Source organism: Hyperolius riggenbachi, chromosome 10 (genome assembly GCF_040937935.1).
Source record: "Hyperolius riggenbachi isolate aHypRig1 chromosome 10, aHypRig1.pri, whole genome shotgun sequence".
NCBI lineage: Eukaryota > Metazoa > Chordata > Amphibia > Anura > Hyperoliidae > Hyperolius > Hyperolius riggenbachi.
In genome coordinates, this window is record NC_090655.1 from 196708636 (window position 1) to 196736263 (window position 27628).

The following is a 27628-nucleotide window of genomic DNA, read 5'->3' on the forward strand; positions in this document are numbered from 1 at the left end:
TAAGCAATAAATATCATTGAGACTACCTTAACTTTGATATAACCCTTACTTTATTTTTAGTATTTTTTTGATTGTTGGGCAAGCTATTAGACGCTATGCTAAAAAAAACAATAAGGCTGGATGGTTTATGAGAAACGTGTTTAGAATCAGTCTGAATGATACAGCTGCTCTGATCTCGGGTTTTCCCACTTGCTGTGTGCACGCCTTCCCCAGCAGCTGACAGTCATCTCCTCCTCCTTTTTAGCTTCCTCTTTCTCTAGGAGGAAGAAGCAACAGAACAAGAGATCTTATTCTGAATTATAACAGGTATATTTCTTTGATAAATGTCTGATTGCAATACATAACATGATTGTGATTTAGTGCAGTTACAATAAGGACTCCTCTACAGCACATGCTGGGGGCTGGGGGGAGTGTTTGTCCTCACGGAGCTCTGGTTACAAGTTATCTGCAGCACATTGTGTGAATATAGCTACCGCAATCTTGTTTCAAGTCTGCTTGTTTTTTGTTGAACAGGGAATATTGTGATTTCTTGGGTAGAGTACCGTACTTGAAAAATTCTGATTTGCTACAGCCAAATTATTATGTGACTCCGTATGCAACCTAGTAGTTGATAAAGTTTTATTGAAACACCAGCTTATCTTAATAGAGAATTAAAATTAGTTTACTGATTTCCTCTGCATACTACGCAGAGTCTACTCTGTACTCAAGCAAAGCTTCAGGGCTGTTTTTTAATGCTCTGCTTTTGAAAATGAGTGGTTTGATTCATGCTTGCTTGTGTAAGACTCAATCCATTGCATGGCAACAGCAGATGTGCTGACACCAACCATATTATGACCCCCTTGTTCACAGAGTCTCTGTTGTTTCCATTGCATTGGACATGTTATACATAGCATTGCTACAGGGTCACCGGTTGGCCCAGACGAACCAAGCAGCTGCTTGGGGCCTCACCCACAGCAGGGGCCTCCCATGCTGCTAGGGCTGTCATGTCTGTATGGCCACCACTGACACCCAGACCTCAGATCAGTGGCAATGTGAATAGATGGGATAGTGGCGCAGTGACTTCATGTCCCTGGGCGCTCAGAAAGATAGGTAGCTCCGTACCTGCGCATGTGCAAATGCGCACTTATGGGCACTCACGCATATGCAGTACAGAGTGGCCCGTCTTCGGGAATACTCAGGGACACGAATGCTCCTGTTGGTTGAGTAGCATTTACAGGGGTGAGATTGCTAGAACGAGAGAACTGAGAGGGGACAGGAATGCCTCTACAGAATTCAGAGCCTTTCCTCTTCTATTCCTGTGAGTGGTGCCATGTCACAGAGTGCATTTTGGCAGCGCCACCTCCTGGGCCTTTTGCAGCATCCAACCAGGATAACCACCTTGTGCAAGTTGGGTTTACAAATCTGAGAATTCCTGTGCTGTGAACCGATCCGTTTGAGCAGTTCCTCTGAGCTCTAATTCCCCAATGGGATTCCTCTAACAGTGTTTTAGGGATGGCAGCTGAAGGCCTACAGTATCACATTCTAAGCACAGGGCTTCCTGTAGGTTTTGGTAAGGATAGAGTTGGAGATTTAAGGATAAGATACGGCAGCTCTGCATGTTTGGAGAAAGAACCACTCCATCGGAAAAAAAAAAAAGGAATTATGAGAAAGCAGGAATTCCATGGCCACCTGAATATTGAATGCATGAACTGTAGCCAATAATTTGAGGAAGTCAATTGCTGTGCTAGCCTGTGTGGTATTGAGGAATAAAGAGCTTTTACATCATGTGTTCCCCATCTATAACATGAGTACCCCTCTACAGAGTCTAAACTAGATAACACATGCTTGGTGTCTTTAATTAGGCCATGAAAACGTCTAACAAAAGGTTGCCTGGGAGTACACTCATACTATATAAGAGTGGTTAATTTTCCCCAAAATGCCTGAAACAATTGCTGCATGTGTGGTCATTAAGCAGACAGCAAAGATGCAATGCTTTCTGTGCCACAATATTGATGTGTTGCTTGCTTTTTTAGGAGGGGAGTCAGTGGGACAAACAATGGCTCAGTTATATCAGGATGCTTCCATTAATGGGATAGCAGCTGACGGAGCTGGAGCACTACCCATGCAGCAGGAAAACCCAGACCTGGATGGTGCTAATGAACAGGTATGGTGTGACTTTACAATTGTATACGTTTTACGACTATTCTCTGCATTAACAGATTCTTCTCGCTACCAGTTAAACTGTATATAAATATATTAGAGACAAACTCTGTATGCTTCTTTACAGTTAGATAAAGCACATGTCAGACCTTAAAGCAGAACACCAGGCAAATCCTTTTTTTTTCTGTTTTGAATAGAGTGAGAAAAGATTGGACCCCTCAGTATAGCTGCTATGACGCAGTGTCAAGTAAAGTTGTACATAAATGAGAAGGAGGCGGAGTCAATCGGCACTACAGGTGCTTTATTCCATCATTAAAGATCAGACATGATACACATACAAAGTGTCATAAAAAGTCACATACACTTCAGGTGAAGTGTGGTGGTGCGGTGGGTGCTGGGCACAAGATGCCTCAAGTAAAGTTGGCAGGTACTTTTGAACTGATGGAACTTTCTCTGATCCCCACTAAAACAATCAGGCAACAGGAGTTTAGGTTCAAAAGCGTATGCTGTTGCAGTAGGAAAAGTAGTGGCTGGAGCAGGAGATGGCATAGAGATGCTCTGAAGCCTTTTCTCAGGCCTCTGATGGGCTTCTTGTACTTGATGCAAAGTTTGGCAATCTGGGTCTATAGGTCATCCATAGAGGGTGGATCTCTCGTAGTCTCTATCTGGTTGTTAGTTGCTGTTACAGTCATTAGGAAAAACCTAAGTGACCACTGGTCCTCATGAGAGTTCTCCGCAAGGGACGATAGGCCGCTAACCCTAGTGTGCAACGGACTACTTTGCTGCAAGTGGCCACCAGGTTGTGACCACTAGGATCACCCCAGCAGAGACAAAAAGAATAAGCAGGAATCGCAGACCAGCTAAGATCAAGGCACTGGAGTATCTGTGTAATGAGGCATGAGGTCAGTAAAAGGAGTAGCAGACACTTGCAGGATTGGCACCATAGATAAATCTGCAGCTTAGCACGCACGTACACATAGCGGGACAAACGCCGCTGAACCAGGAGCCAGTAAAGTAATAGATGCAATATGTGGGATTGTTGCTAAAATACTGGGAATAAACTATATGGGACACTGAGTCATACAATGTAGGGACACTGCTTAGCAATCTCCTCTAGCATGTACAGACATGTTTCTCACACATTGCATATACACACTTGCAGCTTATGGCTCCTCACTTCACGTTATTCGCCTGCAACCATGACACTGCAGTCTATTCTCTGTCCTCCCTCCAGCAGAACTCAGCTCACATGTACAGGGGAAGAGGAGCGGTGGGGGGATGGGGTTAGCTCAGGCGTGTGCAAACTTTATGTGTGACTGAAGTTTCCAACCCCCCTCCCTCTGTGAAAAGCTGTGAGCGGGCAGTGGGGGATTTGAAACTCACCTTCTTCATCAATGTCCTGCGTTGCATATCCATGGCAACAGGGCATCACATGACACGCTTTTGCTTCCTGATGTCACGCCATGCGACGCCCTGTTGCCATGGAGACGCAATGCAGGACATCGGTGAACGAGGTAAGTTTCAAATCCCCACCCCAGGACACACCACCCAAGGAAGGCATACATTTGCACAACTTACGATTCACCCTCTTCCAAATTTTGGCAAGGAAGTTCAAATCCATAAACCGAAACCATTTTAGCCAAGGAATCAGCTCAGAAAAAAACACAGAATTGTATCTGGAAGTTGCTAATGCCAGTAGGCTAGATCCAAAGTAATTTCTTCCATAAGGGCCAAAGTCTTCTTTTTAACCAAATCATTCCCTACCAAATGTAGCACCAAAATGTCTGGAGGCTGCTCCCTGGGCAAACAGTCATTACCAAAATCCGATAACGGACCCCAACACATACCACTAATACCTTTCCATTTACCAAAAGCGAATGGGCAGGCAAATCCAGGTTAACAGAATGTCTTTCCCTCTATGGGCCTAAAAACCCCAAACAAATGCCTACGAATCCTAACTATTCTCCACCTACAATCTGTAAAACAAAACACAAAATGAGTACAAAATTAAACCCGGTCTAATGTAGAGCATAAAACGGGAGGATTCTCAATGCCCCAACCTTTTTATAACATCCTCACCCAGACCAATCCTGGCTGCTTCTGTACCAGCCCCTATGTGAAAGGATTGAGATGAAAAACGGTGAGACAAACAAAACTTGAAAACAGACGAGAATTGAAACACTGAGACAAACAAAACTTGAAAACAGACGAGAATTGAAATTTTCTTTAGTGGAAGACCATCCGCGTGAGCTAGAAAGGAATTAGCTTGAGGACAGACAAAAATAAAAGAGGACAACACATGAAGAGGACACAACTTGGACCCAGGACGAGCATTCAAGCAGAGCCAGACATCCCTACCCACCTGATTAGTTTTTGATTTGCGAACAAAAACCCATACTTGCCCACTCTAGAGAACCACATCATCAGCCAATAAAGGGGAAAGTTTCCACCTAGCTGGAGAAACCAGTTCAGAAATGGGCAAAGCTGCAAAGTACACCAAACAAAAAGCAGTTTGAAACTGTTTTTTTGAGAAATTACTTCACCAAAAATTATCATTATTAGGAGCGGACCCATGTAGTTTATGAAAGAAGGATATGCCCGCGAGACAATGGAAAGGAAAAGGGACCCAAAAGACACCCCATGGCTAACCCTATTGAAAATAAAGCATAAGACCACTTCTCCAACTCAAAAAAGAGGAATTATGATGAAGACAAAAAGACTTCCAAAGCTCCCACAAATCTGAATAGGCTGACCAAGTAGCAAAATCCACCAACCTCTTGATGTTTTCGGTTATGATTACCGTATCAGGCTCCACAGGTGAGCCAGGCATGCCTCGCCATGTAGTAAGCAAGTAACATGCCTCACCATGTAGTTTTGATGGGATAGGGCATCAGCCACTGTATTGTTCTTGCCAGGCAAATGTTTCGCTTTTAACCAAATGTTCAATTTTAAACACAACAACACCAAATGTCTAAGGGAGTAACCAAAGGAGACTGTGAAGACAGGCAGTTAATGGCAAATACCAGCCCTTTGTTGTCTGTCTGAATAAGTATACGTTTGTTCCTAAAAAACTGGCCCTTTAACGGGGTGGAAACTAAAACCAGGAAAAGTTCCAACAAAACTTTAGATCTGGTGGCACCACTATCTATCCACGACTCTGCCCAGGTTTCAGCACACCATTTGCCATTTCAAAAGGCCCCAAACCCGACCGAACCAGCCCCATCCGTAACTAGTAGAAAATCAGAATCCACTATAAAATCATCCTGCCACATAGACCGCCCAATAAATGATTTCAGAAAATGTTTCCAAATTAATAGTTCTTCTCTGACTTCCTGAGGAATTCGAGTATGGCACAATTACTCCTTTTCCCAAAATTAGCAAAGCCAGACATCTGGAAAATACTCTCCCTATAGGTAAGACCCTAGTGGCAAAAGCTAATAACTCTAATGTCGTTTGAATGCACTTCACTGAAACTTTGCTTTTGGAACAAAGGGAGCGATCGGAGCAGATGGAACTGGAGGAAGCCCCAGGTATTTATAAAATCTTTTTCATTATTAAGCTGTGGTACACTTTAAGTACACTACATCTATCTAGCTTTCCCAAGATCTACCGTAAATGTGCATTCACCCCTTCATAAAAGCTGAGCATGTTGGTGAGACTGACTTGCCTTTAATAATCCTATGCTGATGATGTAACATGAGATTTGTCTGCGCGTTATAATTTTGTATAGCGTACCTTAGGATACATTCAAACAGTTTACGCACACCTTGAGTTAAGCTAACAAGTCTATCATTTCCTGGCTCAGATTTTTTTCTCTTCTTGAATAAGATAAAGGTTGCTTTCAGACTGGTATGACATGGATGGACTAGCCTAGTATAGTACTGAAACAAACACAAGGCTGCAATGGAGTGAGTGGTATTAGATGAGTTGCCTCCTGAGATCTGATCTAGTGCAAATGATCAAATCAGGTTGAGGTTAATCACTTACCACAGCTAATATTATATGCCTGCCCCCACATAGGGAGTAATGCTGGAAATACACGGGTCGATTCTGGCGATCGATTCTGTGCCCAATCGTTTTGCCCGCTCAATTCTCTTATCTTCCACTCATTTTTCTTATCTTTTTTTTTCAATTCACTTCAATGAGAAGACATGTCGGAAATTATCTATCGAGCCATCTTATCAGCTCAGAATCGAGCTGTGTATTCCCAGCATAAGATTGACTGAATTAGCCAGAAATGTATTTGCTGCCAGCTTGCCAATCGATAAACCAGTTGATTTTAGAAAATGGATCAATACAAAACATTATTGGGAGCAGTGGTGCATTTTTATTGATTGGGCTGTGTTTATTTTATGAGGTTGTGTTGAACAGCACAAAACTACTAGGGCGGCAGACAATGGCATAGCTAAGGAGCTTTGGACCCCAGTGCACGTTTTACATTAGGCCCGGAAGCATTCTTCATATGGCACAACAAAACCTGCCAAGTACATTCACGGTATGAGAGGTATAAGCAGAGGAGCGGACCTGTATGTTAATGGTTACCACTATTTATAGCATGTATAGAAGTGATCATTACCAGCACAGCACCATTGAAGAGCTAATACTATGGTTGAGGCAGGGCCCTTTTGGTCCAAATGTCCTGGCGCGGTCACAACCTCTGGATCCACTATTGCTATGCCCCTGGCAGAGCCACCACTCTCTTTTTTTATCAAATTCCTTTTACAATGTGATGGTTGGTTAAATGCTGGGATGTGGTACATTAGTTACCCCCCCCCCCCCCACGCACACACATAAACAATATTGTTGAATAGTCAATAGTTTTCACAATGGGGCTGCTGCTGACCTGTATGAACAGTGAAAGGCACTTATGACCCAGCTGCACTGCAGCTACCACTATAATTATTATGCTACAAAAAAGATATACGCGGATATATATAAATGTAGTTACAATAGTTAAAACACATTATCACAAACAATACAAAATAATTTAGTTTAGTTTTAGTGTGATGGTTATAGCACAACAAAAACAAAGTCACGGTCTTAGAATTGGTCCAGGTCAGTCAGGCCACCTAGTAATTACAGTTACTTCTATCTATGAATCAAAGGTCAAATTTCATAATATTACCGAATATCAGTGGTTAAAATAGCAACAGTACTGCACAGATTTAATGAAAATACAAACAAGGAGCTCTGCAGTAGGGATAACAAAGTCCCTGGACAAATTCCAAAAGCTGTCTGCTGAATACAGTACACTATTGTGCTTCACAATGTATGCGTCTAACTCAAACCTCAGATTTCAGGTAACTAAGGTTTTATGTCTACAGTTGTTACCTTACTTGGGTTACTAGTTAGAATTGTTAATTATTTCCTCTTCTAGGTAAAGGTAGAAATTCATTTGTTAGAAAAAAAAAATGTTCTTTACTGCTCATTGCAGCTAGAAGAGCAGTTAACTTTTAACCTTTTGGGGGCCGCTGAGCGTAAATCCTATGCCGCACTTGTGACTATCTAAGCCTGATGCGGTGTAGATTTTATGCCACCTGCCATTTTCACTCCCAAGGCAATCGTGCGCACCTGAGAGGGGAGATTAAGCGGTCATATGACAGCTGACATCTGCCCTCAGTGATCAGGAGCCATCGCGATTGGCTCCTGATCACGTGATCACTACGATCGCCGGCGTATCGTAGTGATCACTATTAAAGCAGCGGCGGTAGGAGAGGAAGAAGAGGATCCACTCACCTTCTTGACATACCCCCGCCGATCGCCGCTCCTCTCCGCCAGAGCCGGGACAAGGTCCTCCAGCACCCAAGGCTGAGACACCAAAGTGCGCCCCTCCATCCCTCCCACCCCAGCCGTCACACACTGATTGTTATTAGACTAAGAGGCCCCCCCCCCCCAACACCTTAATCTCTAGTTATCTGGCTAGTTATCCCCTTTTCTTATTTCTCTATGCTTCAAACACAATGGCCTCTATTCATAAAACTTTACCGCAAGTTTACCGCTCAAAACAGCTGACTTTCCCGACCATTTAGCAAAGTGTGCATTCATAAAAGCTGTTTCCGCATGAAAAGTTACAATTCCCCAGCAGAGTGATAAAATTCCGCCTTGTGATGTGATTTTCTAGATTTATCTAGAAAAAGTAACAAAATGTCCATTCATAAAGATTAGAGGAAGTGGTATGCGGACGGGAAATACCGCTTCCTTGGATGTAGCAAGAAGCGTGCGGAATACATGCAAGTGAATGGGACAGACCTCCCAAGCAGCAGCAGAGAGAGCAGCACACTGAGGGACTCTGCCAGCTTCTGTGTTTCAGCAAGCCTACCGACAGCCTGTCACAGGAGCCCTAGTGGTCAGACCGCAAATTGCCTTCTAATCGGTTTCAGCACACAGACCATGCAAGCTTTGGTCGCGATCTTTGCGCAGAAACAGACAGAAATTTGGGCAGCAGTCCGACCAGAAGGGAGCCTGTGAGGTACGGTAATTACAAAATACACACTAATTCAGGGTATAACTGCCACCATCACTGGTATGGGCCAGTGGACCCGACTGACTGACTGGTCCTGCGAATAAAAACAGTTAAACACACTCTATTCTGTCTATATATCAACAATAGTAGCGTCTCTTCAGAAGTCTTGTTCAGTTGTGCGGCTGATAAGCATGGTAGCGGAACAGTGAATGACTTTGATAAAGTATTTTATTCACGGGCAATATAAATAATTAATATATACAGACAATTATTCAAATCAACAATTATTAAAACAGTAATAGCCAGTGTGAAAAATAAGAGAAAGGGAGAAAAAATACTTAGTTCCTGGAAAGATGTCCTTTTTGTGGGAAGAATCATAAAGTCCTTGGTAAAATCCTTTGTTTCAGATCAAAGTTAAGAGTTCAGCAAGATGGCCGCCAACCATGTGTCCTCTGGCTGGCAGCAGACCGTTCTCATATAGATGGAATGTGGAGGACTGAGTTGCCCGGGCAGCTCATTTCTTTTAACTGAGCTGAGTTCAGAGGCGGACTTCCAGAGTCGGCCCCTGGGCCGGATTATGGTAATCACATCTGGGCAGGGGCTTTCACCAGCCCCATAACCCTGACATTTTCCCTAGGCCGACCTACGCGGCCGGCACACAAATAATAATTACATATTATCGATCCCCAGAACCTACCGATTAATATGATACCTTGGGTGCGGGTGTTAGGGCGTATGGTTACCGAGGGGCCCATAACTCCTTAACCGAAGGAGGTATGATTATGATTTGTATACCGAGACGTTGGTCCAATTCCAATGGATCCGAATACACTCCTCCCACCTCTGGGTGATACTCTGTTTTCCTTAAATAGGCAGAAATCACAATTCCCATGCTTTATCATTTTAACTCCTGGAGACAGTTTGTCTGGTCAGCAGGAGGAAGCCCCATTTGCTAGTCAATTCACATTGAGGTGTAAGCTGTGGGCTCTCCCTGTCTTCCCCAAAGGCTGTCTTAATTAGCATCTGAGTGAGATCAGCTTGGTCAAACTGAGTTTTACACCTCTGGCTAAATTAGCAAGTCACAGGGCCAGTTTCCATGAAAAGACTCTGCTAACTATCTCCTATGAAGACAGCAGAGACCCCCCCAGGCTGGACGGCCTGGTATCCACAGACATGAGATTCTGATTTGGCAGCGCAACGACAATTGAGGCAGGACCCCGATTGCGGTTGCGTTTTCGTTTCTCACGGCTGTTCCGTGACAATCACCTCACTGCTATCGCAGCTGGAAACATTTTTATGAATGACCACCCAGAAGTCTAAAATACCGATGTGGAATTTTCCCTCCACTAATTTTTTCTCCCTAAATGTTTTATGAATAGAGGCCAATAGGGGAATGATAGCTGAGTGAGTTGTGCGCCCCCTCCTACACTGCGCTCTGAGGCTGGAGCCTCTCTCGCCTCTGCCTTGGCCCGGCCCTGCTCTCCGCTCTGGCTGGCATCTCTGGCTTGCTCTGACATAAGTGTCGGGTACCGGCTTGATGATGACTGCAACCTGGAACTTAACGGCAGTGTGAGCGAGGATGCCGGCCAGAGCGGAGGGGGCTAGAGCTGCTCATCACTGGAGCCTGGGAGGTGAGTAAAAGCTGCTGGCAATACAGGGGACACCTCGCCACAGAGGGGACACCATGCCCAGCTAGCCCTACCAGGGATCCGCCTGCCTGACCCCCCAAATTGCGCCCGCCGCATGTAAAATGGCCTGGTCCTTAAAGGGGGTTAGGTAGCCGGTCCCCAAAGGGTTAAAGACGTGTACACGCTATACGGTTCCTGTATGAGGCCCTGAACCGTCACCAAAGGATCGAGTCCTGACCCGGGGGAGGGGGGACAGAATTTTAGTGTGTGTACGCACCTCTATACCACGCAACATTTCCCACATTATCCATCAGGCACACAAAACTAGTCGGTGACAAATTCTTCTTCCAAAACAATACACTCTGTCTGGCCAGTTCTGACCCTATTCTCCTTGCCTACCTTAATACTAACCTTCTCTCCCGACCTTTCCTTGACTTACCCATTTCCTTTGCCTAATACTTTACTTAATACTCTAATTCAGATTTGTTTTTATTAAATGTGTTTTGTGTGGAATCCTATATAATAAACCCCCTTTTGTCGCTGCGTCCTCCTCCTGCGTGTCCCTGTGTCCGTGCTTTTGGGTACTGTGCATGCGTGGCATGCAAGCAGCCTTTAGAGCAGTAGGGGAAACGGGCAAGGGGTCGCAGGGTGTAAGGGCAGCGCGTGGGCGTGCGCACAGTGCACGCGCATGTGCAGTGACATGCAGCTGGCGGCAGGGGGGGAGGGGGGTTGTGAGGGTGGCCTAGAGACGGTTATTCTAACGGGCTTAGGTCCACTAGTATATCATAATTTGCAATGCACACAGTTATGACATTTAAACATAAACCATTTTTGCATTATTCATGTCTTTATTACTTGGCGCTGGTGTGGATTGCAATGTAAACTTCCTATGCTAATGTCTAATGCAGCTTGGCTACACTAAATGGCAGTTTGTATTCTGTCCAAATTGCGCCCCCCCTCCATCCCATTATAGCCCAAATGAGTGGGTCGAGGTGGAGCTAGGAAGGGAGCACCAGCCAGTTTTCCACTCAGTATGAAACTGACCTCATTTCCTTCCTGTGCTCCAGAGAGGAGGTAGGTGGAGTTAAGTAGTACCTCTGTGCAGAAAACCTCCCACTCTACTTGCAGCTTTGTAGTGTGTGCTATGAGGTGTCCAAATGTGTATGCTGAAAAAGAGTGTACAGAAAATTGGGCCTTCGGGTGAAGCTGTCAGATGTTCTACTATTGGGCACTGGCTAATACCGATATTCTACTTTTACTTTCCCTAACCCTCTTCTCACTCTAACCATTGCCCACCTGGGCTGCAACCTGCTCCACTAAAGTCTTCCTCCGCCAATTTCACCTTCTGATTTCTCGCCAGGAAATGTTGTTTATAAGCTGCACCTCCAGTGCCCAAATTATACACTGGGCAATGCTTTAGCCGCACTTAACATTGCAGTCTATGCGAGGCACAAAAATTTGCCACTTTGCCACTCCTTGCCTTGTTCCCTCATCAACCACAGGAGGTAGTCAGGGGTATGCTGGAAGGGGGCAACAGTACAAAGGTAGTGCTGGTGCTGGTATTTAATCAGATTTCTGAGTAAATCTGATCAAAAATGAGTGATCCAAGGTGGTAAAGCAATCAAAATTTTCTGACTGTATTTTATTCAAGCGTACCCATGCCTAGCGTTAGCCTTTTAACCAGTTCAGATTTAAATATTATTTTACTGAGATTCTCTTTGTGGAACAGATGGACGAGTTTCTGGGCGACAACGGAGAATATAATGAAGAGGTGGAGGAGAGTAGATATTATCGCCGGAAAAGACTCTTGACTGTGAAGAGCGTTATCTCTGCAAGCTTGGCCGCTGCTATAACCTATGGGGTTTATTTGGGTATGTTGCAACACAGAATGGTAGAGGTCCTCATGAGATAAAGTGTGTGCCAGAATTATTGTTGCGCATCATTACTAATTTAATTCAGAGAATAATGTGCAGAAACTGCTTGCAAAGACCAACAATAATCCTTTTTTTTTTAAGTCTATATACCCAGTTTAAGAATCAGAATTTTTTATTTTTTTCAACCTTTAACAAACAGATTTGTTAGATTTTTGTTCCATTGTGCTTCATTTGAGTTGGACTTTGGCCTCATACTCCTTTCAGGCACCATTGTCTGTATGAGGCTACAGTAAGCTTGCAGCATGCTGATCCTTAACACATAGCCCACATTTTTGAAGGCTCTTATTCAAGGCCGTTCAGAAAATGAAAATACTAGCAGTTATAATAGTTTACCTTGCAGGGTTGTCACCTACACAAGCTGAATGCCACAGTACAACTAAAGCCTGTCAATAGGTAGTCTGCATTCCTCAGCCTATTTGAACATACATATTTTTTTTTTTTGCTAAATGCTCACATCTTAGAGTTCCTCTGTAATATAATTGAAGACTGCAGTATATTCAGGATCTTTACTTTCTCCTCTACCTGTCTGCAGTTTTTTATTCTTTTTTTAGCTATATTTATTTATTTCGTGTTTTTTTTTAAGTAGCAACAAGTAGCAACCCTGAGAAAGTCAAAGTAGTAAACAAAACAATGGAGAATCAAAATCGTGATTGCTATCGGTATTACTGTGAATCATCATACACCATTGATATCATGACTACAACAATTTGGACTCTGCTAACACCCCACCCCCCACCACCATCACTCTAAAGGTACCCATACACTGGTCGATTTCTGCCATCGAAATATGGGCGTTTCAACTGCTCTGATCAATTTGGCTAGAAATCGATGCAGCACGCAGCATGATTGATTTCTGACTGATTTCGATCGATTTAGTCAACCGGTCCTGGTGGAAATTCTAGGTCGATCGCCTGCTGGTGGCTGATCGATTGCCCAATAGCATTGCATTGGATCAAATAGTTACAGCAATGCATTTTGATGGATTTTCAATAGATTTCATACTAAAATATATTGGAAATCTAGTGTGTGGCACACATCAGATAGATTCCTGTCAGATTTGATCTGACAGGTATCTGACAGGAATCTATTTGATGGTCAAATCTGTTGCAAATCTATAAGTGTATGGGTACCTTTAGATCCCATTGTGCTCAAGAATACTTCTTGTAGGTGCTGCAGACTCCATTTATCAACATTCTGCTGAGCTGATGGTTGATCTTGTTAATTGGTAGAGTTGTTAAAATGGAAGCAAATTAGTGTTTGTGAAATTATTGCAGTTGCATGCGTGGACATGCAGTTAGAAAATATTTTAATAAATCCAAGCTGTCATTGAGTTTTATTTCTAAAAAGTGTACATGTAGTGAGTGCATGCACAGAAATGCAAATTCACAAATGCTAATTTAATAACTTTTTAGCGTCCCTTTCTTTTTTGCGATATTACCCAGATAAAGGGCGCAAAATTTTGACATCAAATATCAGCCATTTTAAAAAACAACGTAGGATAGGTTAAGGTGATTACTAACCTTAGAAAAAGTAGAAAGTAAGAGTCTTTAAAGCAAACATGAAGTGAAAATAAACTTATAAGATAAATCATTGTATCAGAAGAACAGTTTTCTTGAGTCCTACATTTTATTTTGTTGGAAATTTTAGCCTGTAAGCCTAAACCATGTTTGACATCACACTTACATTACTGCTGTTCATTTCACTCCCACACAGAGAAATTATAATGTATTAGGGCCTGAACTCACTGCTGCATTGCTGAGCTGATTTTAGCTATGCACATCAGTATGTGATATGCTAGGACATCACACAGTGCATAGACCATGTAGTGCTGCATACAGTACATTTCTGTGTGCAATGCTGCACTGTTGCATTCTAATATAGTTGAACAAGGTTCAGCGTTGCAATGAAGAGCAAAGCACGTGCCATGCTCATGTGTCAAATGCATGGCTGCCTGCTATTGATGGCATCATGAGAGTGTGCCCGGGCCCATAATCATTACCTTGCAAAATATTTGCACAGCCACACAAATGTCTTATGACCTCTGATTAGTTTTCAAAAGAGTTGCTGCAGTCCAGCTGCACCGACATTATATAAAACTGTAAAAAGTGAACATAGGCAAGTTCTCAGTAGGTAGAATTTCCCATGTTTGAGTCATCATGCCACATGTCACTTTATTTCCCTTTGATATGTTGGATCTTCCTGGGACTAAATTGGAATGTGCTAAAACAAAATATAAGATAAAAATAATAGTATGCAACAGATATTTTTGATAATTTCTGATAACTGTTATATTGCAACTGAGGGTAGCCACACACCTTGCAATCTGATTGTAATAGCCAACAGGGGCCAGCACAAGGCTGATCATACAAACGATCAGTAGCTGATTGGAATATCAGGCAGTGATTAGTGCTTTTGATAGCGTACTATTCTTAAGGCGTGTACACACGGCATATGTTTACAAATGACGGGTCCGTCAGACCCTCCCGCAGGGCGGTCGTTCTGCCGACAGTAGCACATGAGTACAAGCTGTTGGCAGACTGATAAGACTGTTTTTGACTGATCCGCCCAGTGGATCAGTCAAAAACAGTCTTATCAGTCTCCCGACAGCCTGCACTCAGGCGCTACTGTTGGCAGAATGACCGCCCCGCAGGAGGGTCTGACGAACCCATCGTTTGTAAAAATACGGCGTGTGTACACACCTATAGCCTCTAAATCCCTGAACAAGATTTCAGTTCAATTCCAAATTCATCAGTTGCTTGGTGACTTAAAAGGTATACAAGTAAAAAAATCAGCGTGCCATCCACACAAGCAGCATTGTTTTCTTAAAAAGTTATGCTAGGTACACATGATGCGTTTTTTGCGGGCGATTTTCCGTTCGATCGATTATCGGTTCATTTTTCCGCTTGATTTCCCGCTCAATCTTATCTTTTCTTATCAACATCCATTAACGTCTGTGAGAAATTGAGCAGAAAAGCGATCGAACAGAATATCGAACATGACGGAAATTATCTATCGAACCATCTATCTGCCGAAAAAACGTATGGTGTGTACCTAGCATAAGGTTTCAATTTGCTTACAGTAAAGATATCCTTCAAGTCATGTGACTGACAACAGGGGCGTAACTACAAATCATGAGCCCCCTCCGCTAGATTTTGATGGGGCACCATAATGTTCACAACCAGGGCCGGATTTACCATAAGGCACTATAGGCGCATGCCTACAGGCGCCCTTTGTGGCTGAGGCGGCTAACCTCTCTTCCATTATGCCCCCTCTCTCAGCAGAGGGTGTTGTCACTTACCACGGAGCTCCAGTCCATCAGCCGCAGGCACGTAGTTAGGGGCAGAGATCCGAGTCTTAATCGGTGCCTGCAGTGGAAGTGAGAGTAGCATGGTGGGTAGTGTGGGAATTGTATCCTCCTCCCCTTGTTCCTGCACCACACCAGCTGCAGCGCAGATAGGCTGTGCACTCTGGACCCGCACACTGCCATTTACCACCTGCTCTTCTCATCTTGACGGGGGGGGGGGGGGGGGGAGCTTGAGGCAATGTAAGTGGAGACTTAGTTGTGTGTAGCCCTTGATTGTGCGAAGCCCTTGATTGTGTGTAGCCCTGTGACAGATAGCCTATATATATATATATATATATATATATATATATATATATATATATATATATATATATATATATATATATATATATATATATAGTAGAGGGGGCTTTATTGAAGATTTTGCTTGGCAGACCCACTCTTTGAATTACACCACTGCTAGGTCCATGTACACTTAACTTGTTCTGTGATATAAGAAAATAAGGGCTGGAATTGGGAGTGTGGCCTGTGCTGAGGAGCTGAGTTTATAAGGCTAGAATCTCTGTACCTACAAGCTCCTAAAGTGTAAATCCGGCCCTGTTCACAACCCTTCCTTTGCCTTCCCTTGGTGACCCTCACAGCCTGGGGGCTCATCTTACAAGGCTTATAAATCAAGTGTGGCCATCAGGATCTCCACACCCACAACAAGTGTAGCCACAAAAACACCTGTTCTGGAGTATCAGAAAAAGGAAGGTTCAGTAAGCTTGCACCTATTCCGTGAGGAGACCTTGGGCTAGACTCGCTGACACTGCTACAGCCTATGGAGCTGCAGCTGTGGCGCTTTCATCTACCAGGAGAAAAGTGCAATATAAATGTTCTGTGTGTCTGTAAGTGTGCTTTGTAGTCAATCCAGAGAACCACTTTTGTTTCACCATGTGATGTTGTCATGTGACTTTTGCCTTGTCTTAATTTTAGGGCTCCTGCAGATGCAGCTGATTTTGCACTATGATGAGACTTACAGAGATGTGAAATACGGTAATATGGGACTGCAGGACATTGATAACAAGATGCTTATGGGCATTAATGTCACCCCAATAGCCGCTCTGCTGTACACTCCTGTCCTCATCAGGTTAGAAGATGGAAGCTTATCTAGTCAGTTAATGATGTAGTGTTGTTGCATTATATACATCAGTGGCCTGAAATCAATAAATGGATATCTTGCTGCATGTAGCTCTCAGCTGCCAAATTATGTGACTTCTAGCAGTTTTTTGCCACCATTGCCAACACTAAAATGTCCCAGTTTGGGGAGTTATGCAAAACAGACTAATTTGCAAACTGATTCAAACAAGGCCTAATTTCCTATGGTTGCATTGATCAATTAACACACAAACAAAATAGGTTCCGGCAACACTGTGGGAAATAAGTGTGTGCTCAGTCACTATGAAACAAGTAAAAACTAGGATTATGACCATAATTAGCACCACACCATTAATTATAGCAAGAGTATCACAATTTTATTATTAACAACTTCACAAAAAGCACTATACAATGTTAAAACCAATTAAAAGATCGAGAGACACCACAAATCAATATCTATGATATATAATATATGATTGCTAATAGCATATCAATTAACATATTTTTTTAAACTGGTATGGGAATAGCTTGTCTAGGTGTTCCTAAGTATTGCTATATATCACCACCTGCTTATATCTTCCTGTCATGTTATCAAATTCCTTTCACAATTCACTGATGGAGGGTGTTGGACCAGTGAATCATGAGGGGAGGGGGGAATCCCTCTCCCTATATCTGTTAACCCTGTGTGTAGTTTTTATCTTTTGCAGATGACAGGTCTCAATAACTTAAACTGCAGCTGCTTGTCTCTCTGAATGAGCTGTACAGACAGGGATAGCTGTCTGAGAAGAATACAGTAATGCACTGAGGAGCAGAGCTAGCAGGAGAACATATTTCATTATATGATTATGGATTCATTGGTTATTGACCTAATTCATTAAAACATTAAATTCCTCTTTATACTGTGGCAGCGCTTGGATAGTTTGCCACTGTTTTAATTAGTCTGTGAATTATTTCTCTGTCAATGGTTGTCTAAACACTTTCTCCACTATGGATTTGCTTAATTTATCCATTCATCTGCCAATAAGTTTATCAGTACTTATCACACTGAAGTTATTTATAGCTTGTTTTTTTCACCACTAATTAGACTTTCTTTGGGTGGTACTTTTTGCTAAGAATTACTTTATTCTATTTGTACTTTAATGTGAATAATAAGAAAAAAAATGAAAAAAAAAAATCATTATTTTTTCAGTTCTTGGCCATTATAGTTTTAAAATAAAACGTTCTACTGTGGATAAAACCCACACATTATATTTTCCCATTTGTCCCAGTTATTGCAATGTTTAAAATATTTCCCTAGTACAATGCATGGCACCAGTATTTTATTTGGAAATAAAGGTGTGTTTTTTAGTTTTGTGTCCATCACTATTTACAAGCCCATCATTTAAAAAAACAGTAATATAGCCGCTTGACATACCATTACATATCAAAAAAGTTCAGTTCCCAAGTATTTATGTAATTTTTTTTTTTTTATACAAAAGTTTTATTTGAGTATTTATGGGAGAGTGTGGGAGGTAAGGAGTTAATTTAAAATTATATGTAGGTCTTTTTTATTAAAAAAAAATGTTTTTAGGTGTAGTTTTACCATTTGGCCACAAGATGTCCTAGCACATTATTTCCTGTTAGCATACTATCATTGATACTGGTGATCATTGACATGGGGGCTTAGATTAATGAATGAGAACTGCCTTCCCATTCATTCATCTCCCCTCTAACGATTGGCTGCTAGAACACGCGTGGGAGCGAGTGCAGGAGCGAGCAGAAGTGTCGAGTATCTACATTCCTGAGAGCTGTTGAGGGATTTTGCAGTGATGTAGATACTTGTCCCGGGGGAGGGGAAGTGGTTAAAGTGTACCCGAGGCAAGGCGACAAAAAAAACAAAAAAGTAGAGGGAAGCCTCTGAAAATTGTATTATCTAAGAAGAGGGAAGACTCTGGATTCTACAGAGGCTTCCTACGTCCTCTTGACCCCTACCATTGCCGCACGAGGACTTCCGAAACAAATCTAACAAAAGATTGTCTGACTTGTAATTGCAACTGTGCTCCTCTTCATGCACGAGTGCAGCCGTGATGTGCCCTCGTGAGTATTGCCTTTCATGCACAGTAAGTCAGTCGCTTGTGTATGAATGAGAGAGATTAACTCTTTGCAGCTAGCACTGCAGCTATAGTTCCTCCCTGCTTACTATGTAGTGAGGCACTTATACCCTCCCATACACACTCTAGTGTGTTTAAAAAAATCCATAAGCACATCACACTACCCTGCCTACAATAAGAAACCACATGTCATGTTTTTTTTAAGTTAACCTTTTTATGAAAAAACTGGGGCGAGTGTGGGAAAAGGTTAATATTTACAAAGAATTTCATTTGTTTTGGTTATCGAAGCACCAATCACATTGATGAGCTTGTAGTGAGATGTTTTAGCCGTGAAGCACAGTTTCAGAAACTAAAGTGAAGATGCATATTACAGGGCCCTGTTGGCGGTTATCCTATACTAAATAATACAATTCTCCAAATTTTATAATAGGCACATTCAATCACCTGTAGGTCTTTTCATTGCATACACATTGTCATTTTAACAAACATATAGTATAAACAGGATTTTTTTTAACAATAAAAATGTACAGTATACAGGATTAATATGACACTGACCATGAGGGTGGATAAAATATAAATATACAATTTATTGCTTGTGTGGACTTATGGACATTGTCCTTCTCGGCTGCGGTCGCCTTCTACCTTGGCGCTGACACTGATAAAATATGCTTAGCATTCATGGTGATGTGAATACTTCTTTACATTGAAGACACTGGCTTTTCTATTTCAGATTTTTTGGTACTAAATGGATGCTGTTCCTCTCCTCTGGGATCTATGCCTTATTTGTCTCCACCAATTACTGGGAGAGATACTACACACTTGTCCCATCAGCGACTGTCATCGGAATCATGATTGTCCCCTTCTGGGCATCCATAGGCAATTATATTACCAGGTAAGTGCTGAAAATATCCTATTTAGGTGTACCTAAACTCTGAATGCCATTTTATATAAAATTATTTGTATGTTCTTTTATGAAGCATAATAAGCTGTACTTGTGAAGTCCCATTCCTGAGATATTCCCTTTTCCTGCTTGTCACATGAAGTGGCAAAGTCGATAATCTGAACCTTACCCCCTCCCTTATGTCACCTTTTAATGTAGACATATTTATCTTAGACAGGGACGGATCTAGACCAAGTTGCGCCTGGGGCAAGGTCAGGTTTTGGCTCCTAAAGGTCAGGTTTTGGCGCCTAAACTGCCATTCCCCATCCAAATTTTGCCGCCTTTTTAAGAATTCAACAAACTGCTTGCCCCTCCCCCCCCTCCCTAGATCCGCCCCTGATCTCAGAGGAACAGAGCTTCATACAGATTTTATCTGAGACTATAATCCTTGATTGGTTTGAGCGAAAACCTAGCTTTAGGGTAGATGTCCTCCAATGTAGTTACATGGACCAATAGAAAGCACTGCACTGGTGGTAAATTCAAATACCTGCCAACAGGGCTCCTGGTCAGTATTGTGGCAGGCAAGGATAGTTTGTGCCGATCTGCAATTAAGAAAGCAAGACCAGAAAATGTAAAAATGATAATGGTGTTAGGACCTGTAAAATGCACTGCTAGAGGGTGCCTGATATGTGATATGTGTTTTTATGCAGCATGTAGTCCGATTTTTTTCCTGTCCATGCAAATCAGATCGCAGCCTCTTGATTTCAATAGGCTGTGTTTCCCTGTCCAATTTTGCATGCGGGAAAACGCATCAAGGCTAATGGAAATGGGCCCTCAAGGTTTTGTATCCCTGTCATTAAGAATTAAGATATGTTTTAAGAAAATCACAACTCCACTACAAACCTGCACTGTCTGTATGAATCATGCTATGTATCTAACTATAGCTAATGGAGGTGTGTGTGTGTGTGTTCATCATTTATCAAAGCAGGTATATGTCACACTAGAGCAAAGGGAGGAGCAGATGTGTGAGGGGGGGAGAGAGAGAGAGAGAGAGAGAGAGATAGATATCAAACCCTCATCACACAGCAAAGGAAGTTACGTGAATATAAAAACCAACAACTGAACAGGTAAGATAGGATAAACTGAGAGAGGCACTCCAAGTACAATTGGGATTGTAGGAGACACTTACGAAAGAGGCCATATACCACAACCAGGGGCGTTTCTAGGTTCCTGCGAGATCCGGGGCACCCTTGGGCACCAAGAGGGAACGAGTGTGCGGCGTAACTTATATATTCAATAGGCAGTATTTCATATATATAAGCCCCTCACCTGGATTCTGTCTTGCCTTCGTCTGGCTGGCCTGTGTGCTGTACGAGGCTGGCGGTTATGCTGTGCTGGCCTGGCTGGTGGTGATGCTGTGCTGTGCCGGCCTGGCTGGTGGTGATGCTGTGCCGGCCTGGCTGGTGGTGATGCTGTGCCGGCCTGGCTGATGGTGATGTTGAGCCGGCCTAGCTTTGCTAGGTGACTTGCTGGGGCTTTGCTGGGCAATTCGCTGGGGGCTTTGCTGGGCTGGGGACTTTTCTAGGCTTTGCTTGGCTGTATGCTTTGCTGAGCTGGGACCAGGAGGCTCAGCTAGGATGGGGGTTTGCATTGCTGAGGGCTCTGCTTTGCTGGGGCCCTGGGGCTTTGCTTGGCTGTAGATACGTAGGTGCCCTCAGTATAGGTTAGATAGGTAGCTTCCCCCAGTATAGATTAGATAGGCAGCTTCCCCCAGTATAGATTAGATAGGCAGCTTCCCCCAGTATAAATTAGATAGGCAGCTTCCCCCAGTGTAGATTAGATAGGCAGCTTCCTCCAGTATAGATTAGATAGGCAACTTCCTCCAGTATAGATTAGATAGGCAGCTTCCCCCAGTATAGATTAGATAGGCAGCTTCCCCCAGTATAGATTAGATAGGCAGCTTCCCCCAGTATAAATTAGATAGGCAGCTTCCCCCAGTGTAGATTAGATAGGCAGCTTCCTCCAGTATAGATTAGATAGGCAACTTCCTCCAGTATAGATTAGATAGGCAGCTTCCCCCCGTATAGATTAGATAGGCAGCCTCCCCCAGTATAGATTAGATAGGCAGCTTCCCCCAGTATAGATTAGATAGGCAGCTTCCCCCAGTATAAATTAGATAGGCAGCCTCCCCCAGTATAGATTAGATAGGCAGCTTCCCCCAGTATAGATTAGATAGGCAGCATCCCCCAGTATAAATTAGATAGGCAGCCTCCCCCAGTATAGATTAGATATGCAGCTTCCCCTAGTATAGATTAGATAGGCAGCTTCCCCCAGTATAAATTAGATAGGCAGCTTCCCCCAGTGTAGATTAGATAGGCAGCTTCCCCCAGTATAGATTAGATAGGCAGCTTCCCCCAGTATAAATTAGATAGGCAGCTTCCCCCAGTGTAGATTAGATAGGCAGCTTCCTCCAGTATAGATTAGATAGGCAGCTTCCTCCAGTATAGTTTAGATAGGCAGCTCTCCCCAGTATAGATTAGATAGGCAGCTGTCCCCAGTATAGATTATATAGGCAGCTTCCCCTAGTGTAGGAGGGGGCACTGGGCGGGGGGGGGGGGGAGCGGGCAGATACAAACTCACCTTCCTTCAGAAGGACGCAGGCACAGCTTCCATGTGCTTCCGACTTCCTCCTTAGACGTCCCTCGCATTGGTAACAGCGCCCCCTGTGTCATGTCATCACAGGGTGCGCTGTAACCAAGGCGAAGGACGCAGGGGGGAGGAAGTCGGAAGCACATGGAAGCTGTGCCTGCGTCGATCTGAAGGAAGGTGAGTTTTTAACTGCTCCGCCCAGTGCCCCCTCCTGCCACTCAATCGATCCGGGGCACCATGGCAACAGGTTCCAGGCCGGTGCCCCGGATCAAAGGCCCTAGCGACGCCGCTGCCCAAAACTGTTGCCAAAGAGTTTATTCAAAACAATTTAAACAATGTGTTTTGTGGATGTGTAACTTTGCTTCTTTATTTATGTTTCATTTTTGTTCATTCATGGTATGTGGTCTTTCTTGGCAAGGTAAGTGGCTTTTTTCCCAATTGTGTTAATTTTTTTTATCATTATCATATTGTAGGTGCCTTTCTCAGTTTATACTTAGTTGAATGGTTGTGATAATAGTAAAGGCAGACCCCTTCATTTAGCCTAAACTAGGGCACTCACTGAAAGAGTCCTGTCTCTGCATTTACAGGAGTAGGCGGGGAATAAATAAAGTTTTCTAAATTCCTAACGTTTGTATAACTCCCACGGAGGCAGAAATGGAGTAAGGTGAAGTGGGGCCCTAGTCAAGATAGCATATTTTGCCCACCGCTGATGGTGACATCAGAATCAGAATCAGCTTTATTCGCCAAGTACGACAGATGCCGCACCTGGAATTATTTTTGGACACATGGCAATTGGCAAAGTGCATGGTAGTGCAAATTAGTAGCATCAACAGGTACAGATAGTAGCTAAGAAACAACAACGACCACATTTAACTGGAATGTAGTGCCAATATGATAACAATAACATGGTATAGATACTAGATACAAAAACAGCAATAACAACAATTTAACTACAACTCGGTTCATAGTGCAGATAGACGAGCTGCTGTAAAATAGACATACACATTCTGTAAAATAAACTGGCAGGGGCCCGCCTATAGGCATGTTTTCATCCGCTGGGCAGCTGTGGAAGATTAGACAGTGTCTTTTGGGAGAGAGCTTGAGTTGAGTAGGAGGACCGCCTGAGGGAAGAAGGCATTTCTGTGCCTGGCGGTTTTGGTGAGAATGGTCCTATAGCGGCGGCCTAGCAGGAGGTTGTCGAAGAAGCAGCAGCCAGGGTGGGAAGGGTCCTGAGTAATTCTGTTGGCCCTGGACCTCATTCTAGATGAGTGGAGGAGGTCCAGGGGGGGGGGGGGGGGGGGCAGGGGTGACCCAATGATCCTCTCAGCAGTACTGATTACCCTCTGTAGTTTTCGTCTGTCCTTTGCATTTTCCCCAGAGTACCAGACAATGATAGAGGAGCAGAGGACCGACTCAATGGTGGCAGAGTAGAAACTAGTCATTAGCTCCCGCGGCATTCCAAACTTCTCAGCTGCCTGAGGAAGAACAGCCTTTGCTGGGCTTTCTTTTGCGTTACGGTGGTATTTTCATCCCACTTCAAGTTGTCAGTGATGGTGGTACCCAGAAACCGAACCTTGAGACCTCAGTACCATCGATGTAGACCGGACTAGGAGACGGAGCGCTCCTTCTGAAGTCAAAAATCAGTTCCACAGTTTTTGCTGTATTTAGTACGAGATTGTAATCCTTGCACCACCTGTGGATCCGCTCAACCTCCATGCGATATTCATGCTCCCCGTCCTCACCAATGAGCCCCAGGTTGGTGGTGTCATCCGCAAACTTAATGACCCTGACAGAGTCGGCGGATGAAGTACAGCTGTTTGTGTACAGGGAAAAGAGAATTGGGGACAGCACACACCCTTGCGGGGCACCTGTGTTGGTGATTCTTACGCTGGAGGAGCATCCGCCCATCCTCACTAGCTGCGACCTGTTGGTGAGGAAATCCCTGATCCAGGTACACAGCGTGGGGTCAACACCTAGTCGTGCCAGGTTGTCATGCAGAATGTATGGGCATATGGTGTTGAATGCGGAGCTGAAGTCTAGAAGCAGGATCCTGGCGTAGGTGTTGGGATTATCTAGATGTTCTGTGATGAGCGCAAGACTGATATTTATGGCATCCTCCACCGACCGATTGGCCCTGTATGCAAACTGCAGGGGATCCATCATGGTGGCGGTGTGGCCCTTCAGATGTGAGAGAACCAGTCTTTCGAAGGTCTTCATAATGACTGGGGTTAGGGCAACAGGTCTGTAATTGTTTAGGTCTGTGACTCCTAGCTTCTTGGGGACTGGGATGATGTCGGCTTGTTTGAAGCAGGAAGGAACTTTGCCCATCGATAGGGATTTGCTGAAGATGGCGGTGAGGATTGGGGCTAGCTGGCTTGCACAGGTTTTCAGGCAGGATGGGGATATGCCGTCCGGGCCAGAAGCCTTCCTGGTGTTGAGCTTCTGGAGGTGCCATAATACATCAGCCTCCCGTACTATTACCGGTGCCATGAGGGGGATGACAGCATGGGGAGATAAGGTGGGAAGAATATCCCCGGATGGAGGAGTGAGTGCTGGGTCCACGGTGTGGGTGGGTTGATGCTCAAACCTGCAATAGAACTTGTTGAGCTCCTCGGCTAGTGCGATGCTTGGAAGTGTGTGCTGGCGAGGTGGCTTGAAGTTAGTGGCTGCCCTGAGACCTCTCCACACCTCCCGCGAGTTTTTAGACTGAAGATTCAGTCTCAGTTTGTTTGAGTAGTCTCTCTTGGCCGCCTTCAGCTCGCGATTCAAGGTGTTCCTGGCCTCCCTGAACTCCCCTGGGTTTCCGGATTTGTGTGCCTCCTCTTTGATCCTCCGAAGTCGGCGTAGCCTGCCGTTAAACCAGGGTTTGTTGTTTGGGAAAACTCTGATGGTCGTCGTCGGGATGCATGACTCCTCGCAAAAGCTGATTGTAGGAGGTGACGTTCTCCGTCCATTCGTCTAGGCAGGGAGCCTCCAGGGCTGACCAGTCTGTGCTGTCAAAGCAGGCTTGTAGTTGACCCTTAGCCTCCTCTGTCCACTTCTTAACAGTCCTGACAGTTGGCTTGGAGGTTTCGAGGAGCCTTCTGTAGGTGGGGATCAAGTGAATTAGGCAGTGGCCAGAGTTACCTAGGGCAGCCCGGCGAGTGGCCTTGTACGCATCCTTGAGAACCGTGTAGCAATGTTCCAGGGTAGGTATTCCTGGTGGCGCAGGTAATGTGTTGCTTATATCGGGGGAGCTCCTGGCAAAGGTTTGCACTGTTGAAATCACCTAGGATAATGAAGAGGGAGTCCGGAAGGGATGTTTCCCACAGGGATATGGAGTCGCTGAGTGTACCTAGGGCTTTCTTGATGTCCGCATCCGGGGGGATATAGACGCCTGCAAGGACATAGGAGGTGAATTTCCTGGGCGAGTACAGAGGCCTGCAGTTGATGAGTAGGAACTCAACATCTGGGGAGCAGCATTTGTGCAGGATGGATGTGTTGGAGCACCAGGTGGCGTTGATGTAAAAGCAGATTCCTCCACCCTTTCTTTTCCCTGAGAGAGAGTGGTCACGGTCTGCACGGAAAAGGTTGAAGCCTGGTAGGTTGAGGGAGTTGTCCGGAATGTTGTCATTTAGCCATGTCTCTGTGAAGCAGAGTACTGGTGAGTTGCCTTCGAGGGAGGGTTTGCTGCCAAGTAGTAGTAGTAGCTCGTCTAGCTTGTTCGGGAGGGAGCGAACGTTTGCTAGCAGGATGGCTGGGATGGGTGACCTCAGACCCTTCCTCTTGAGTCTTACTTGAGCACCCGCTCTCCTCCCTCATGGCTTTTTAGTAAGATTTGGTGGGGGCTAGCATAAACCCTAGACCCTAGGTCCCTAGACCCTCTCCGGGCCCTAGGCAACTGCCTAGGTTTGCCTTGTGGATGATCTGGCTCTGCATGGAGGTGATTGTTTTTGCAAGTAAAAGTATGTATTTTTAGTAGCCTAGAAATGGAAATTCAGAAATGGAAGGAGTATGGCACAAGTGTAAACCTACCAAGACAAGGCCGTCCACCTAAACTCACAGGCCGAACAAGGAGAGCGCTGATCAGAAATGCAGTCAAGAGGCCCATGGTGACTCTGGACGAGCTGCAGAGATCTACAGCTCAGGTGGTGGAATCTGTCAATAGGACAACTATTTGTCGTGCACTGCACAAAGTTGGCCTTTACGGAAGAGTGGCAAAAAGAAAGCCATTGTTAACAGAAAAGCATAAGAAGTCCTGTTTGCAGTTTGCCACAAGCCATGTGGGGGACACAACAAACGTGGAAGAAGGTGCTCTGATCAGATGAGACCAAAATGGAACTTTTTGGCCAAAATGCAAAACGCTAGGTGTGGCAGAAAACTAACACTGCACATCACTCTGAACACACCATCCCCACTGTCAAATATGGTGGTGGCAGCATCATGCTCAAGGGGTGCATCTCTTCAGTAGGGACAGAGAAGCTGGTCAGAGTTGATGGGAAGATGGATGGAGCCAAATACAGGGCAAACTTGGAAGAAAACCTCTTGGAGTCTGCAAAACACTTGAGACTGGGGCGTAGGTTCACCTTCCAGCAGGACAATGACTCTAAACATAAAGCCAGGGCAATAATGGAATGGTTTAAAACAAAACATATCCATGTGTTAGAATGGCCCAGTCAAAGTCCAGATCTAAATCCAATCGAGAATCTGTGGCAAGATCTGAAAACTGCTGTTCACAAATGCTGTCCATCTAATCTGACTGAGCTGGAACTGTTTTGCAAAGAAGAATAGGCAAGGATTTCAGTCTCTAGATGTGCAAAGCTGGTATAGACATACCCTAAAAGACTGGCAGCTGTAATTGCAGCAAAAGGTGATTCTACAAAGTATTGACTCAGGGGGCTGAATAATTATGCACACCGCACTTTGCAGTTATTTTTTTTTTTTTAATATTTAGAATCATGTATGATTTTCTTTCCGCTTCTCACATGTACACTACTTTCTATTGGTCTTTCACGTGGAATTCCAATAAATTTGATTCATGTTTGTGGCAGACAGTGATATGACAAAATGTGGAAAACTTCAAGGGGGGGCCGAATACTTTTGCAAACCACTGTATATGTGTATATATGTATATATATATATATATATATATATATGTATGTATATATATATGTGTATATATATGTATATATATATATATATATATATATATATATATATATATATATATATATATGTATATATGTATATATGTATATACATTGGCTTGCAAAAGTATTCGGCCCCCTTGACGTTTTCTACATTTTGTCATTACTGCCACAAACATGAATCAATTTTATTGGAATTCCACGTGATGGCCTCAGAGGTTGTCTAAAAGAATATTGGGAGCAACAACACCATGAAGTCAAAAGAACACACCAGACAG

General features: G+C 43.9%; 1 protein-coding gene across 1 annotated transcript in view; it reads left to right on the forward strand.

The window, feature by feature from the left end:
• The first annotated feature begins 220 nt into the window (after positions 1–220).
• Positions 221–27628, forward strand: part of LOC137536150 (protein unc-93 homolog B1-like) — a 53863-nt gene continuing 26455 nt past the window's right edge. Inside the window, exons 1-5 of the mRNA XM_068258226.1 lie at positions 221–306; positions 2013–2143; positions 11960–12101; positions 16444–16597; positions 19426–19587. Of these exons, the coding sequence (XP_068114327.1) occupies positions 2036–2143; positions 11960–12101; positions 16444–16597; positions 19426–19587 (566 nt within the window). The 5' untranslated portion in view covers positions 221–306; positions 2013–2035. The remainder of the gene's footprint in view (positions 307–2012; positions 2144–11959; positions 12102–16443; positions 16598–19425; positions 19588–27628) is intronic.